This window comes from Volvox carteri (genome assembly GCF_000143455.1).
Source record: "Volvox carteri f. nagariensis unplaced genomic scaffold VOLCAscaffold_57, whole genome shotgun sequence".
Taxonomy (NCBI): Eukaryota; Viridiplantae; Chlorophyta; class Chlorophyceae; order Chlamydomonadales; family Volvocaceae; genus Volvox; species Volvox carteri.
In genome coordinates, this window is record NW_003307600.1 from 295,608 (window position 1) to 313,055 (window position 17,448).

Here is a 17,448-nt window from a genome sequence, read left to right on the forward strand (position 1 = left end):
TCAACCACTGCCACCTCTCGAAGGGGGCCCCCCCCCGCCACCACCACCGCTGGTGTTGACGCTGGCGCTGCCGCCGCCGCTACTGCCGCTGCTGCTCCCGATGGCCTCCGAAACCCGGTGTACGAGTGCCTCTAGTGCTGATAAGCGCTCCAACAGCACCTGCGGCCGGGGCCCAGGGCCCCCTCCTGGAGCCCCGGACTCCCCGTCCGTCCCCCGCCCGTAGGAGGAGCTCGATACCTGCGTTGTCCGGTCCAGGTCCCGTCACCAGATGGATTGGACCACTTAGGCACCACGCGCTAAGGCGGCATGTTGGTGTACAACACAACGCGTCGTGAAGAGGAAAGGCTAGGTGGAGCCTAACCACCACCACCCTGCCACCCATACCCACAACCATACTCATAGTCTCGCATACCCTTCCCCTTTTTCCCCTTGCCTCCTCATACCCCTCCTAACCCCCGTAACCCCACCCACCAAAACACATATACCGCCCACTCACCCACTCACTCACCCACCCACCCACCGACCCACCGACCCACACGCAGCGCACCTCGTTGATAATCTCCACCAGCATGACGCGCACCTTGGAGTCCAGGATCTGCTGCAGGGCACTGCGCTCCTTGGCGGCGGTCAGGGCAGCCGCCCGCAACTCAGCGATCTCACCTGCCAGCAGGAGGGAGGGCGGGGCGAGGGGGGAGGGTGAACAGGGGCCGGAGGAAGGCGGTCAGGGCCGGAGGGCACACACAGGCCAGGACAACACACTGGACACAGGAAACAGAGCGCACGAAATTTAGCTAGTGGTGATGGCGATGGCGATGGCGATGGTGATGTTAATAGACAGCAGGGACGGGGCCAGCACTCCTGCTCAACCAGGACCACCTCAACCACCCGAGCGGAGGCCCACATCACCTTCAGACAAACAAAGGTCACAGACCCACACACTGCTCTCATTCACCCAGCCATGGCTCAAGCCTCCCCCGCACCCCCCCTCCCCCCTCCCTTCTAAACCCCCTCCCACTANCATCACCAGCAGCTGTCGCCAAACATGACCCCCCCCGACACAATGACATCTAAGTGCACCCTTCCTATCNCAAACCCACCACCCACAACTACCCCCCTCTACCCCCTCTCCCTCCCTAGCGTTCCTCAACGCAATACCGTCCACCGAACTCACCCGGGGAGGCGCTGGGCGCTTCATTCGCAGTGGTGGTGACACCGTTGGCAGCGGAGGGACCCGGCGTCCCCACCGGGGCTGGGTCCTGAAGGCCGAGGGGGGCCGAGGGGGAGCAGGAGGAGGGCCGGCGGGGGAATGGGCGGCGGGAGAGGGGTAAGGAAACGTCTCAAGACTCGGGACTGCAGACTACTAAACCCAATGCGTCCCCTCCCCCTCCCTCCGCCCCTAGCTTCAGAGCCCCCTCCCACGGGGCCCCTCCCAAACCAAACCACCTCCCATTGCACCCCTGCTACGGTATGCAAACCCCCCGGCCCCACCTCATTTTACCACACCCCCACATTCCCCCTTCACCCCGCTCGCCTTTAATCGCCAGTGTTCGCCCGTCCTGACAATCATTCCACCTTAGCCACCACACCCAACCGAACCACCAACCAAACCACCAAACAAACCATACCGTTGGGCCGTACACCGCGCCGCCGCCGCTGCTGCCAGCCGTCCCAGTCGGCAGTGTGACGGATTGGCTGACTGCTGAGTGAGGTGTTTGGTGGTGGGACGTGGGCGGGAAGGGCAGTGAGGAGGCGGCTGAGGCGGTGGTGGTGGTGGAGGTGGTGGTGGGGGGTCCTGAGGTGTGGGGTCTCCAGCTTGAGGCGGTGGCGGAGGAGAACACCCCCCCGCCCATGGAGGACGACCACACGGAGCCCCGGGGGGTGACGTCCTGGGAGTCAGGACCCTGGGAGGGGGGGGGCGGCGGGAGGTGTGTGAGGTGGAAGGTGGAAGGGGAGGGAAGGCGCGGGGTGCGGGTAGGGGAGCGGAGGGAGAGAGGGAGGGCGCAAGGGGGGGAGGGCACGGGAAAGAAGGTAGTAGTTCTGCGTGAAAGTGAAAGCCCCACTTCACGATACATCACCACACGCAACGTATCAAAAGGTCCCCCCCTCTCTCTCTCTCTCTCTCTCTCTCTCTCTCTCTCTCACCTGCAGCTCCACCGCCGTGCCATCCGCCGAGTACACCAGCGGGGGCAAGGAGTGGTGGATCAAACCTCCACCCGGCATGGACCCAGATCGACCCGGGTGCCCCGCCAGCGTGCCGTTAGCGGCTGATTGAGACCCCGGCGGCAACGCGCCCCGAAACGGCGTAGAGTACGGCGCCTGCCCGGCCCCGCCGCCGGCCGCCAGCTCCCCTGATAGGGCTCTGCGGTACACGAACCCGGGCGATGTGCACGTCGGGACGGACGGGACGTTCATCCATCCATTCACTGATTCATTCATTCATCGCAGATCCAGTGAATTTACAGCACAGAACTTATGTACGGCCTTATTAAGAGGACTTAAGGACACAAGGCTTTAACTTAGACGGAGGCAAGAGGAGTCAGACCCGGGGTACGGCAGTGTAGGGTCCACACCAACAGATACGTGTACATGTACATGTACTTATGTTATGTGCGTGTTAATAGAAAACAGATGTACACATACATAACACATTCGCCTTGGGTTTCGACGTAGGCTATGTTTCCCTATTTCCCCCGTCCACAGGCGCTTGCCGCCCCACACCGCCGTCGTCGCCGCCGCCGCCGCAAGCGCCACATTGGAGCCGATCGACCCCTGCAACCCCTTTCCCCTCTTGCCTCGTGAGATGGCCCCCGGCATTCCCTGCCGGGGGCGTGGCGGAGGCCGCAGACCCTGAGGCCGAGGAGGCAACATCCAGCGGGGGCCCCGTCTGCTGCTGCTGGTGGTGGTGCTGATGTTGGTGTTGGCTGCCTGGCGCCCCTCCCTGTCCCGCCCAGTCGCCCAGTGCGTTTTGGAGGGCGGAGGGATCCACACCCCGGAGCCCCGCGGGGGAGGCCGCGGCATGCTCCACTGCGGCCTGAGGGGGTGGTAGGGGGTGGTAGGCGGGGGAGGAGGAGGGTTCAAGGGGGGAGGGAGGGCCAGGGAAAACACAAACATGTGGGGTGGGTGAGGTGAAATAGATGGGGGCGAGGAGGGGGATGGGGTGGGATGAGGGGATGTGGACAACCTGGCGGGGGAGATGCAGTGTGAGGGAGACGAGCAGCAGCAAAAAGGGGTGGTGGTTGTGGTGGTGGTTGTGGTGGTGGTTGTGGTGGTGGTTGTGGTGGTGGTGGTGGTGGTTGTGGTTGTGGTGGTGGTGGTGAGGTAACAGGACGGATAGCGTGCCACTTTTTGTTGCGTGGCCAGCCCCACAGCGGATCCCGCAGTGGTGCATCCGGAGGTCCGGACGGCGGGTGATCAGCGAGGCGACACGAGGTCGCACTCGAGGCCCCTTCTACACGCGACACTTTGGACCACACAGCTAACATACACAGGTTAACTAACAAACATACATACGTACATACAGGCAGTTAAACACACCCGCCTCGCGTCCCCACCCCGCTTCCTGGCACGTGCGCGCTCTTTTACCTTTCTCAAGGAGATGAGCTCCGTAGTTTTGGCATCTAGCTGGTCCTCGAGCTGCCGCTGGTACCTGTCGTACGCGTCCAGCTCCTCCTGTACGGCAGGAGGAAGGTCCACACAGGTTCACAAGGTTTCTGCGTTGAAGCCCTTTGCCGGGCCGGGTGCCGTACTAGGGGAAAGCTCGGGTTGGGAGCGTGTGTGTTTCACACGCTGCGCCTCTTCCATCGGGTCCCCGTCTCCCGTGGCGTAAGAAGGGGGTGGGGGGCCGCCTCACAGTTGCCCCTGTCACCGCCCGCCTCAACACTCCCCAATTGGTCCCTGAACACACACACACACACACACACTCTTTCATGCCCAATAACCGCACCAGCACAACCCGCCAAAACGTCGACACACTTCCCGGAAAGCTCCTATCACCCAACCCCAACCCCACCCACGCAAACATACCGCCAGGCCCCACTCTTGCCCCTACCACAAATACATACATACATACATACATACTTGACACACCTCACCTGCAGGCTGTTGATTCTCTCATCTCGTTCATTGAGTCTCGCGGTGAGGGCGATCATGATGTCCCGCTGTTTCAGCAGCAGCTGCTTGTAGCGGTCCACCTCCGCGGAGGCACTGCCCTCCGCGTCCTGGCGCTCGGCCTCCAGGGCGCGAATACGGGCCTCGTAGTGCTCTGCGGGGAGCGGGAGGAGGGGGACGAGGGGGAGGAGGGGGAACGGGGTCCGGGGGGGAGGACGAAGAGGGGCCCACGCACTTCACGCAGAAGTCAAAGGGACAACAGCCGACGGCCAAAACATCATCAGCTACCCGTCAAGAGGTGGGAAAGAGGGGTAAACAGAGGGGAAAACCCGGCACCATGTTACACGCGCCCTCCCCCACCTTATCATCTCGCACTTGTCCCATTCCCCCCACCCCCCCACACCCTCCCATCCATCCCGCACCCCGCACCCACCCACCCTTGACCTTGTTGGCTTCTCTTTGCAGCATGGCCCTCACTGCGGGCACCTCCTGGAGGGCCGCACCGGAGGAGCCCCCGCTCAGAAGCTGACTCTGCATCGCCTGTATGTATGTACGTACGTACGTACCGATCCATGCATGGAGGAAAAACGAGGGGTGAGAGAGGGGAATATGATGCAAGGCGCAAAGAGCGGCAGCCCAAGACGTCCAAATAACGAAAGAGGGCGGCGGAGAGGCGGCGGGAAGGGAAGGGAGGGGAGGAGAGGGGGCGGCGGGAGGGAGGTGACTTCCACGCAGGATCATGATCCACCTTCGTCCATTCTGCGCCTTATTCACCCAACCCCCTTTACCTGAATCTTGAGCTCCAGTGCTCGCTTCTCCTCCTTCTCCCGCAGGAACTCCCTGCTGCGCTCCTGGGGGGGCAGGGGGCGAGAGGGGGTCCCGGGGGAAGGGGAGCGGCGCGGTGGGTTGCGAGGTATGGTGGTGCGGGGATACCCCGGGGGTGCTGCTCTGGTGGGGGGGGGATGCTCATATCTTCATATCTGCAGCGTTGAAGTAGTTGGCTTCAGTAACTGCCCCGCGGTAACGGAATACCAGCAGGAGGAGGTAACAGAAGGGTAGCAGCTGCTGCACCCCTACCCGTGTACCTGTAGGGCGGTCAGGGCCGCCAGTTTGTCCGCCTCAGCGCGCTTGGCTTGCTCCTCAGCCTGATGGAGGGTGAGAGGAAATCAGAGGGGTCAAGGCTTCAACGGGGAGTGTACGGTGGATTGGGGTGTGGGCTTCAGAACCGGCGTGTGTGTGAGGAAGGGGGGGGATATTCCACCGGGCGGGGCTCAAGGTGGGATGGAGGCCGCATACCCTGTCAGGGGCAGGCAGGTAGCCAGGTGTCCAACCCTATCTATCTATGGCCCTCATGCCCCAGACCAGCCCCCGTCCCGCCCCGCCCCGGCCCCCCCCAGCCCAGCCCACCCACCACCAGCAGTGCGCGCTTGTCCACCACGTTCCTGGACCTCCTGGCCAGCTCGTCCCTCAGCCTCCGGAGCTCTCTCTCGTACTTCCGCAGCAGTGTGCGCTGATCCACATCCTCATTCACATGGGCCTCGTTCTGGATGTTCTTGGCCCTGACAGGACAGACAGACAGACAGACAGGCAGACGGGTAGGTTGGCCAGATGGGCGAGCTGCAGGCGGGCACCTTACCTAGCCGAGGGAGGCAAACCCGGTGAACGTCAGACCGTGCCTCGAACCCGCGATCCAAACACCGTACACCCTAAGCACCCGCATCTCTCTCAATTCGTACCCGAATCATGTCCCCCTACCCGTACTCCGAGCTCCGTACTTGCAGTACTCCAGGCAGTTTTCGTGGTGTCCTTCACCCCTCCGACCCCAAGCCACACAGCCGAACCCACCCTACGAACCACTCGCATCCGGCCTCTTCTGCCCCTTCTGCCTGCCGCCTCCTCTCATCTCCTCCCTTGCTACCCCCGGCCCGCGTAAAGCATAAGGTCGCTCGTAACGTGGCTGAGCGTAAGGAGGAGCAGGGATAATCTTCCACGTGAGCTGCCACAAAGTTGCGACCGCCGGGCAGCAGGACAACAGTCCTCTCCCCCACCTCTCGGCTTTACACCCCCTCCATGTCGCCCTCTCTTCCCCCCTCCCCTTACCACACACCCACACACACCCACACACACCCACACACACCTGTTTGCGAACTTGAGTGTGGACAGCGACTCCTGGAACGCCTCCAGGGAGGGGGCGATGGTGGCAATCATGGTTGTACGGCAGTTACCCCCCAAGGAGTCCTCCAGCAGCCTTGTGAGCTTGGAGTCCCGGTACGGGATGTGTGAGCGCTCACGACGATCTGTCAGAGCGGCTATGACATTGCCTGACAGGGGAGGTAAGGGAGGTAAGGGGCGGGGAATAGGGGTAAGATATTCCTACTAAGAATGGGATTGGTCGCCTGGAAATACCCACTTCCACTCGCATTCATGCCGCCTCGCTCTTGCCCATGTTATATCCTGTAGCTAGCCTTATTAAAAACAGGAGTCGGGAGCTGGTGATGATGATGGCACCCGGGCCACCATCAGCGAGGATGTGTCCCCAGGATACGCTACACCGCACAACCCGTTTCCCCCTCCGCCCCAAAAGTCCCATCTTAATTCTCTTTCCTGTACGTTCGCTACCACCGCGAAATCTGCCGCCATCCCCCCCTCCCCGCCCTTCTCCCTGCGCCACTCACCCAGTGCTGACAGCGACGCGTTGATCTTCTTGCTTTCCTCCAGCCTCCTCCCCACCGCCCCAGTGACATGCACCCGCTCACTTCCCGCCAGGTCAACCAGGTTCAGCTTGCCCACCTGGGTGGAGAGGGGGGGGAGGTGGAGAGGGTGGAGGGAGAGAGGGGGGAGAGGGGGGGGAGGTGGAGAGGGTGGAGAGGGGGGGAGAGGGTGGAGAGGGGGGAGAAGGGGGGAGGTGGAGAGTGGGGGAGAGAGGGGAGAGGGGAGAAGGGGGGAGGGGGAGAAGGGTGGAGAGGGTGGAGAAGGTGGAGAGGGGGGGAACGTCATGGGGAGAAGGGGGTGATGTAAAGGGATCAGGGTAGGTGCAAAACACATCAGTACGTCATGATAAGACTACGTGGCGCTCCAGAGCACAGGTAGCAGTCCAGGTTAGGCGATCGATCCTACACCACCGCGTGAAACCCCTCCTTGTCTCTCTTCCTCCTCACCCGCAATGGACCCCTCCTGCACCTCCACCCTGCGCCCCTCGTTTCACTCCCCGACACCTACCTTGATGGACTGTATTGCGGGTACGGCAGCATCCCCGCCATTGGTGGAGGAGCTGCTCCGAGACCAGGGCGCACCTACATACACGGAAAAGAAGCGCGGGGGGAGGGAGAGAAGGGCCGAAGTGGGGAAAACATGACATTCATTTCTTCTCCCCTCCCCCACACCCCTCCGCTCCCCCTCCCACCTGCCGCCCCCTCCTCCGCAGCACCTGGCGTGGTGCACTTCTCCACAATGATGACACACACGGCATGAGAACGAGAGGATACCTCGTTGAGCTTGGTGGCACCGGTGGCGCGCTGGGGGGGTGGCGGGGGAATGCGGGGGTTGCAGAGGTGGAGCGTGCGGGTCGAGAAGGAGTTGGGAAAGGGGGGAAACACATGATTTGCAGGTCAAGGATAGGGTCAAATGCCAATGTCAACAACGGGCAACACACCAGGGTGGTTAGCAGCTGGTCTGGCAGTGGTAGCAGGCGGGTGGGGCGAGGCAGGCAGGCGAAGGCGGCCAAATCAGCGGCAACGCGCTTCTCCCGGGAGTGCACACTTCGTCCATTCCTACTCCTCCTACTGCTCCAAACCTCCGCTACGACAGCTCTCCTCTCCAGCCATCCCTCTCCAGAATTCGCTCATCACCTCCCTCCCTCCCTCCCTCCCTCCCTCCTGGAGCCGCACCGGGGCACAGCAGGGCAACACAGCGCAACGACCACTTCGCTAACCGCTAACCGACTCACCTATCCAACCCGCCTTTCCCCCCCTCCCCTCCCCTACCCCCCCAGCACCCGTCACGCACCAGTGCCTGCCCCCGCTGCATGAGCTGGTACACCTCCGCGGGCGACCTCACCACCCACTCGCTCAGTCCCTCCACAAACACCCCCCGCCGCCGGTCCTCACGAATGGATAGGGAGGAGCGCTCGGGCTTCAGCAGGTCAGACACCACCTGGCGGGAGGAGGGAGACGGGTGGGGGAGGGGGCGCGGGGAAGAGGGAGGTGGGGTGAGGGGGGAGAACGGGTTAAAGGGAGGGAGAGCGGGTTAAAGGAGTTCAGGGCAGGGCGACGGGCGATGATTGACGTGGTGGAGGGAGAGAAGAAGAGAAGCAGGAAGGAAGGAGGTCGGCAAGTCACCAGTACATATGACGTCACCAGGAGGTGGGAGTGGCGGAACTCACCACCTCACCACACTCTTTCTCCTCCCCCAACATAGATACATAGATACATACATACATACATACATACACCACATCCGCCCGGGACCCCGACCTCACCTCGTTGTAGATCTGGAGGTACGACGATCGTACCAGGTACTTGCTGCTCGATCATATCATAGGAGGATGCGAGTGCGTGTGTACGTGTTGCATGGTAGGGGGGTTGGAGAGGGTAGAGTTGAGGAAACAAAACACACACACACACACACACACGGGCGAGCGGGGGTAACTGGGGGCACCGGGCGGCATGGACTGGGTGGCTGCTGCTGTTGCTGTTGCTGCTGCTGTCGCTGCTGCGAGGCAGTCGATACGCAACGTCAATGGGCGCATGTAAGTCCAGTTCATCCATATGCCGCCGGGCAGCCAGAGCCGCTAAACAGCAGGTTTGCCTACGTCCCGTCCTACCTCAGTCCCATTCCCACCCGTCGGTGATTTTCCTAATTCCTCTTCCATACCCAATCTAATTCGTGACCCCCCGTAAGGAGCCCCTCACTAGCCCCGTCCTAAGGGGCCTCCCCCCCGTCCCCCTCCACCCCTCCCCCTCCCCCCCGCCCCCTAGCCCCACCTGGAGGGCTCCGGGTCGTTGACTATGTAGGTGAAGATGTCCTCCACAGTACGGGGAATGATGCCTCGGTCCGGACCCTGGGGGGGAGGGACATACATACATACGTACATACATACGTGGTTACATAGTTACGTGGTTCAGGTCTTACAGAGCCGGAAAAAGCACATCCACAGACGCATGAATCCCTCCAGGCAGGGATGTCGACAAGTCGGAGGCCCACCTGGAAGGGAGATACTGGCGTAGTGGTGTTCGGCCCCACCTTTATCCTCGCCAACATTCACATTCATGCTCTTCCATATTCATCCAAATTCACGAGCATCTTTACCATACTTTTTAACGCCATACACATACATCCGCTACAAAAATACGCACGCACATCCCGTCTTGGTCCGCCCACCTTTCTCTGAACCGCCCTTACAACCCCATCCCATCCCACCCCTTCCCAAACCCCGGTCCCTCCAGGCACGGGGCCGTCCCCTCCTCTCACCTCCATCGCGCCCTCCATGGTGTACGTCTTTCCCGTACCCGTCTGGCCGTACGCAATGATGGCTGCATTGTAGCCCTGCAGGCGGATGAAACATGTACCACCACATCGCAGCGACTAAACAATCCATCATCAACCAATCGAACCAAGTACAACCAGAGTCTTGCTGTGCTGCTCATAAAGTCTGATTGAGACATGCAACAGGCACCATACGACACATCATGAAGAGCACGTCTGCCTGTGCCGCTGAATTCCAAGCAGGACCGAGCAGTCAGGACTCCGCCCGCCGATCCGAGGGAAAGAAGGGCCGATCAGTAACAACACTGGAGCGAGTCAGCGCAAGGCGGAGGGGCCCAAGATACCAGCAGCAACACGAACAGCTGCATCAGGGGGCTACACGTCCATGCTAGCGCATCACAGGATTTGCATCTTACTCCCTCTTTCTCGACAGCTAGCATCTGCATTCCTTGCAAAAGCATCCCCTTCCGGTAGCTCTCTCCGCGGCCAGTAATGTCCTTATTCCCTGACACCTCTTTCCCCCTTCCCCCTCCTGCCCCCGTATGGTTCACCCACTCGCCTGCAGGATGGACAGAACCACCTGCTGGCCGCTCTGTCGGTACACCAGCTCTTGAGGGCAGTGCTGGTCGTATACGCAGTCAAATGTGAACCTGGTTTCGGAGCGGGGTGGGGCCCGGCATGGAAAGTGGACCGTCAGGGCAGGGCAGGGGGGCGAAGGGCGGCGTCTGGCGATGGTAATGATGGTCTGATGTTGAGCGGCGGTGGAGGGTCAAGGGGGCGGGTGGGTCGCGGGGGCCCAGGAACAATAAACCCAAATGGGGGAAGGTGGCGCTGCTAAACGAGGTGCCGCGCCAGGCTCCCAGACGCAAGCCCGGTTCGTTCGCCCGCCCGAATATGGGCTCCGAAACCCACTGCGATACCCCCGACCGACCGCATTCCCCAAGAGCCTGGGCCAGGTGTGCTCCCTGTGCAGCGAAGGAAAGGAACGCCTCACTGGCCTGCCTTCACCCTGACCGCATCACACGAGACCTTTTCCATGGTGACCCACTTTCCTTGGGAACCATGCAACGCAACGCCTGCAACCGCCCACACTTGTGCAGCTAACCACGGACAAACATGGGGGCCTACATTAATGGCGGTACCTCACACCAGCCGATACCGGTCACGGCTACATCACACAGCTAGGGTTGTGCCGGCATTAGAACATTAGAACTAATATTAGAATAAATATAATTAGAAACTAATTAGAATTTTAGAAGACCCCGTTTAGAACGTATTAGAACATCCTAATGTCGTACGGACATTAGAACGGCCGGAAAGCCGTAGCTTTAAGGCGCATCAGCGGTTCACTGCGTGCATTTTACACGAAAATGTCAGATAGAGGTGCGGGGCCATCAAAGCCACCCCTTCCTCATCGGAAGGCGGAAGCATCAGGGCCAATGTACAAGTATGGCAACAAGGAACTTGATGCAAAAGCGTATGCAGAAGCTCTGATCTCCGCAAAGAAGAAGGGTCTTGCGGGAGTGGCAGTGATGTGGTGATGTGGTGATTTTGTGCAAATAGGGACGTAAATGGACACGTTTGGCGGCGTTCTTGGTTGTTTCCACAGCGGTCTGGCGTGGGTTTGGCTAGCAGGCACCAGATTAGCCCTTCCTCTCTGTGTTTTTGCATTCCCCTTAGCGAGCAAACACTCCCCCGGCAGTTATGTGGTGATTCTGTGCAAGTAGGGACTTAAAAGGACAGGTTTGGCGGCGTTCTTGGTTGTTTCCGTAGCAAGTCTGGCGTGGGTTTGGCTGGTAGGTACCCTCCCCAGGCACCCGACCGGAGTAAATTTAATTGGAAATGCGTGCGTTTACATCTGTGATGGCCTATACAAAATTTCAGGTTCAACGGACCCCTCCCTGAAAAGTTGTCGAGCGTCTTCTAATATTAGATCCTAACTTCTAATTAGAATCTAATTAGAAATTAGATTAGAACGGAAAAAATTCTAATGTCAGGAACAACCCTACACACAGCCGGTACCAGCCAGCTTTTTCCCCTCAGCCCCTCCTCTCAGAAAAGTGTGCGCGATGTCGACAGCGAATCCCAGTCTCAGGCCTTTAGCCGCCCCGATGGGCTGCAACATAAACCCTACTGACAGACCCTCCTCCATCAGGCCGCAGGTTGGGGGGGTCAAGAGTTGCAGGACGAGGACGGTGAAGCCGTGGTTAGGAAGCGCTAGGGCAGGACAGTGTTCCATTATCGTACAGCACGCGGTCGTACCTATAGGTGTTGTACAGCGCCCCGCCGTCAGTGACCATGTTGCCCTGCTGGTTAACGACAGCCTGGTTGGTGGGGATGGAGGGCAATGGAGGGAGGGCGGCGGAGGGAGGGGAAAGGAGGGAGGACAGCCAGGTTGTTGGTTCGCGTTCTGTGGATTGCCTACTGGGTTAAGCCTCGTCGCAGCTAAGGCTGAGGACGTAGGCAAGGCGGAGTATGGTGGAGGGCTTTGGGGGGCGCCCGCAACTCTTCATTGCTAAATATGTTTACCCCTGAGTATATTTGTAATATTTCAAGATGTTGAAGTCAGGGCTGCAGTGCCGCCTAGTAGGTTCCCTTGACGTGCTGTCTAAGTTCCCACTACGGGACTTCAGGTACAGATAACTGTAACCGCACCGGCAAGTTCTCGGAAAGGATAACATTTCGTTCACCCGGCTCCACGGCAGTTGTGCACTGGTATGGACGCAGCCCCGTTCCTCGCAGCTCCCGTGACAAAGGGGGCCGGATGCGGACGACAACCTGTAGGGAAGAACTGACGTCACTTTCAACTTCGGCTGTGGACAGATGGCGCGCGAAGCTACTGATGTACTTTGAAGTTTTCGCTGGTGCTCCCTGTGCCAGATGCCTGCTGGTACAGCCCATCATCGTGTTGGTCGACAGGGTAGTTTGAATCCATATCAGCCCCTTCTTTATTAGTGCTGCCTATTCTATACCAGGTTGGCAAATAAAGGGCATACTATTGTAATGCATGTGTTCTGCGTAGCTGTTGAAAGCTTAACATGCGCGGGAAGCTTGATCAGTTCGCTGAGTTTTAAGCACAACATGCTTTCCCATAAACAGGAGTACTTCGTATACTATTTTCCATCACGCATCGATTGATGGATGGAAACAGCTTTCCGTGGTTTCAGAGCACGTCATGATACAGCCGCGCACCCAGTACAGTTTTTTCGCTGATACGTGATGAGCTTGATAATTGTTCCAAATTACACATCTCAGCTGCAAGGGGTCAGTAGGTTACTAGAATGTGCATCTTTTCATATTTGAACTTGCGGTTATTTGGGCCAGTATATAAAGATGAATATCTTTTATAGTTTCCGGTGTGGCAACAGAATTATGAGTTGCTGCACATGGGCAACCTCAAAATACGTAAGGATCCAAGAATGCCAGAGCATATCGAGGAGACACAGGGCGAGGAAATCCTTAATGAGGCTATGTAGCAGACGTGCAAGGATATCTTTCTCATCGCGAATATGGCATTGCCGAGGGCTATAACGCTTTAGCTCGCCGCACCTGCTTTCAAGCCAGCGGACGGAGATTATGGCAATGCCTTCCTTACATCCACGGGTGTGAAGGTCTGAACTCATGACTCTCTCTAGCAAGGAATTCCGCGCAATCTAGCCAGTGCTTCCATTCTACGGCGAGGTACAAGATCAGGACCAGACCACATCACGACCACCATCAGACACATACTACTTGGCGCGTGCCCATCCTGTTGCGCAACCCACGGGGCCCCAATTCGCGCCTGCCTCGCACAAGCGCAACGAAATGACCAAAGTCGCCAATCTGCCTCAGCCTTCCCGTCAGGACTTCGGTCCAGCTTCCTGCACGATAAAACTTCACCATAGCAAAGCCCAGGGAAAAAATAGTAGCGCCATTCGACGCCGGCGTGGAAACACACACCTGAACTCCGAAACCCTTACCCTACATCTCACATAACGTGCCATGTTCACCATTTCAACAAGGCCCATCCGTCAAGCAATACGCATTGTAATAATGCCGCAAGCCGGCAGACCATTCTTTTCCATCCTCCTCTGTCCAGCCGCATTCCCTCGAGAACGCCCACATCCTTTACTACCATCCCGTCCTGTTCGCTTTGCATGCTGCAAATCCTCCATCAACACCACATAGAGGAAAGGAGCCACAAGGAACGCAAAAATCTCCATCACGGAGCACCCCCTGGATAACACACAAAGGCCATGCAAGGGTAACTCTCTACGCCCAACCCTCGCTGACTGCTCATCATAGTTAAGGCTTCAGGGAGAGACGCAGTAACAGCTGCAGCAAGGACAATTGCCGGCTGGCCGCTGGATGCACAGTAGCGTGGCTCCATCGATATCCGCCTGGATAACAGAGCTGGTGGCCTGGGATACCCACGCATCGTGTGTATCTGTCCATCTGTATGTCCGTCAATCTGCATAAACCCCAAGAATGTGCGGCTTCCGATACCACAGACACGACACGTGGCTGTTATTGACACAACAACAAGACAGTAAGTACTACTACCTACTAGTACTACTGCATACCTGCCAGTGCGTGCACCTCTGTACGACGTGTAAAATCCCCTGTGGACAAAGGGGTTCGCCATCAGTCACTATTCACCCCCTGTTAATGAAACAGCCACTCATTCATTCCTTCATTTTGTCCATCGTCCCCCGTCAGCCACGCAAGGGCGTACAATCAGTCGAGACACAGACAGATTGGCGATTTGGTGCCGACGCGTGGTCTGCCTTGCCCACGCCACACACACGCAGATTACGTGCATGAGCAGGAGTCCATAACCCACACTTATTACACACGCCACATCGCCGTCACACAGTCAACATTCTAGCGCCAACATTCATAGCTGCATCACCGCCTAGCTGTTTTACATCCTAGTCTAGCAACCTCGTGCGCAAAAGACATGCCCAAGCTATTCCGCACCAACGCAATCTGTAATCTACTTGCTGCTTCCATCCAGCTGCGTTGGCGCTGAATATTGCACTCTCGATCAGATGCTCGGCACTTTACTTCTTGTTGCTGCCGCGCACAGCTACCCCCTTGGTCGTACCACCGTGTACGGCGTGCAAGTCCGTGCATTTCTCCGGCTCCCAGGCCTCCTTAGGGTGACGGGCCTCGTGGTGCATCTAGCGGAAGGCCGAGAGGAAGGAGGGCAAGCATGGAGGAAGAGGCCAAGCCCAAGGACGGAGCTACGCAGGAAGCCACTTATAGCATCGATCGTATTTTACCACATGTGGTAAAATACGGGGAGAAGCGAGTTGAAGGAAGGATAACAAAGGGACTGCACGGACCAGAATGGTTTTCAATAAGCTCAAGGTAGTGGCAGCAACTGGACGAGGGACCTTCGGGGCAAAATGTGAAGATGCTAAGCACTCTGTGACATCACCGACGTCACAATAGAATCCAATCATATTTGCAGAGCAAAAACGGTCTCCACAAGTAGGGATATGCTGGCACAAGCACTTGAGACAACAGCGCAACGCATCGCAGGAATACAAACGACATGCAGCAACCCGGGAGGCTACACCTGGTAGCTATGGCACAGATGCGAACGCATTCATGTAAAACGTCGTACTGAGCGAACCGGCCAGTGACATGGGTCTCACCACATTGGATAATCCCATCTGAACGAACGGCAAAAACTTATCGTGGTTGCTTTGTTGCCCACTGTTCCATACCCCCCCTTCCTTCATATTTCAACTCGTACCTGCATGCTCTTCAAGTCCGGCGCTGTTTGCTTGCAAATGTGACATTGGAACTTGGCGTGCCCCGCCTTCCCGCCCAGGCGGTCCTCTTGCCCAAGCTTGCCTCCACCCATGTTAGTTGTCGCTGCAGCCACCTGGGGAGGAGCACATGCAGCAAGGGGTGCATAAAGAGACACCATTATTACATACGTCGTCAACCGTGCGGCGGCTATCATACCTTTGTTGCAATCTCCTTAGCCGTATGCTTCGCAGGCTTTGCCTTTCCCATCTCTGTTTAATGGATATGTTTCTTATGCTTTCCTAAATTTGGCGGCGTTTACGAAACTGAAAATGCAGTGTTCACAGGGTATCGTAGGAGTTCAGGAAGACAATGTTTAAGATGCAATACTGGGTAATGAAAAGGTGATTCAGTTGTCGTCGCATTCCAAACTTATAGAATACCGGGACAGCCTTGCCTCAGCTAAATTGACAGCTAGGTGACTGGAAACTGCCTATGACATTATTGCCCGAATTGGTAACGAGCTGAATGGAAATTTTGGTCTGAAGCCGCCGCCGTATCGCTCTGGTTTCGAGGCAAACGGCTTCGAAACCATGCACAACATGTAAAACTAAGACCCAACTTCACTTTGCTCGTCATGTCAACATGTTGTTAAGCCTCGTATCATGTTTTAAAATATATAGACCGCATGATGAATACTAGATATGGATTGCAGCTTTCGGACCTCATAGGGGCCACACCGCAGGTACAACTTAAACCCAAGACAACGCCTTTATCGAAAATTATGACGAACATACAAGTGAAAGCATCGTAAGTATGGCACCTCTTGGGTGCATTGCTGACGTGATAGCCTACTGTACCGATTATAGTAAACCTAGACGACGACAACCGATGCGGCTTGACGAATCGCTCCTTGCGTAACGATTGGGCTGCCGGAAGATACACTTATGTATATGCTGCCTGACGTACTACTTTTTGCCAACATAGAAGGGCAGTCATAGACGCAGCCGGGCAGGCGGGCCCAGCTCCCTTATGGCGGTACACGTCAGGGCCGGTCCCCAATAAAATTGCTACGTGCCCATGTCACTAATGGGGCAGGGGGCGTCAGTGGTGTTTCAATTGCTGTTTCTATCAGTGTGCCACTAACCTGGCGATGCCGCCGTTGGTTTCTTTGTGTGAAAGGGGCATTTGTATGTAACGTAGCATATTGGCGCGCCTAGTTAGGATGCACTCATTATATGGGGTCAGGGAACCAATGCGGGGCAGGGAACCAACCACATCACTATCCGTACATGCCAGCGGTTGATAAAAATCCAACCTACCCCAGGGCACGTACTCCCAGCAAAAAGCTGTGCATTCACAAGTGCATATGTATTGTATTGTGGTTACAGTATTTCCGCCGCCGACGCGGCGGGTGCCCTCACGAGCCGTGAGGCTCCAGAGCACGCTGTTGACGCTCATCAAAAACCTCAGTAAGGAAAGTAGCGATTTTCCTCGGATTGGTATTAAGAAATACCTTGCGCATATCAGTATCTTCAACGTTAATCAGAAACCTATTACGCAACTCAGTATACGCCTCACACTCCATGAGCACATGGTATTCATCCTCAACCTTACCCGACGTACAGACCTGACACGTACGGCACTCTCTCGGCCTATGGTGCCCTTTGTTGACCTCCAAAGGCCAACAACAAAGACGGAATTTGGCAACCATACGCAACTGGTTGGCCGGCAAATAAACACGCAAATAGCCTGTGGGATCGGAGCCCTCTCTTGCTGGTGAAGGGGAGCCCATCCAGTTATGATACCTGCAAAGCGAAACCCCTTTACCTTGGAACACACGCGGATCACCCCCTTGGCTGAACTGATCCCAGTCACTTAAAAGGAACGCAGATAACCTCTCCAGAACCTCACCCACTCGAATCAACTGAGACGAGTATACATCTACCTTCTGAGAAACGGAGTCACACGCCGGCCACTCATGGCCCAACCAACGCAAAATGATGAGCACTTTAGACGACCAGCAATCCACTTTGAGATCAGACAGAAGAGCCAGACGGCGATCATCTACTAACACGTCATGATAGACCGACCCACGGGACTTGACTATCTTATTCC

At 57.4% G+C, this 17,448-nt stretch overlaps 2 protein-coding genes across 2 annotated transcripts; both read right to left on the reverse strand.

Moving 5' to 3' along the window:
• On the reverse strand, positions 1–12,495 carry VOLCADRAFT_97023 (Kif3C kinesin; the record flags this gene model as incomplete). The annotated part of the gene is made up of 23 exons (XM_002956076.1): positions 1–159; positions 548–660; positions 1,172–1,256; positions 1,839–1,901; positions 2,143–2,359; positions 2,847–3,031; positions 3,583–3,669; positions 4,092–4,261; positions 4,545–4,647; positions 4,896–4,958; positions 5,193–5,252; positions 5,519–5,666; positions 6,245–6,428; positions 6,783–6,897; positions 7,327–7,400; positions 7,511–7,622; positions 8,113–8,259; positions 8,585–8,627; positions 9,090–9,166; positions 9,577–9,651; positions 10,172–10,241; positions 11,854–11,915; positions 12,247–12,495. The coding sequence occupies 23 exons, from the start codon at positions 12,493–12,495 to the stop codon at positions 1–3; spliced, it is 2,661 nt and encodes an 886-aa protein (XP_002956122.1).
• A 2,138-nt stretch (positions 12,496–14,633) lies between these two features.
• VOLCADRAFT_66623 (uncharacterized protein) lies at positions 14,634–15,600 on the reverse strand (the record flags this gene model as incomplete). The annotated part of the gene is made up of 3 exons (XM_002956077.1): positions 14,634–14,753; positions 15,335–15,466; positions 15,550–15,600. 3 exons carry the CDS (start codon positions 15,598–15,600, stop codon positions 14,634–14,636), a joined length of 303 nt encoding a protein of 100 aa, XP_002956123.1.
• Between the last annotated feature and the right edge of the window lie 1,848 nt (positions 15,601–17,448).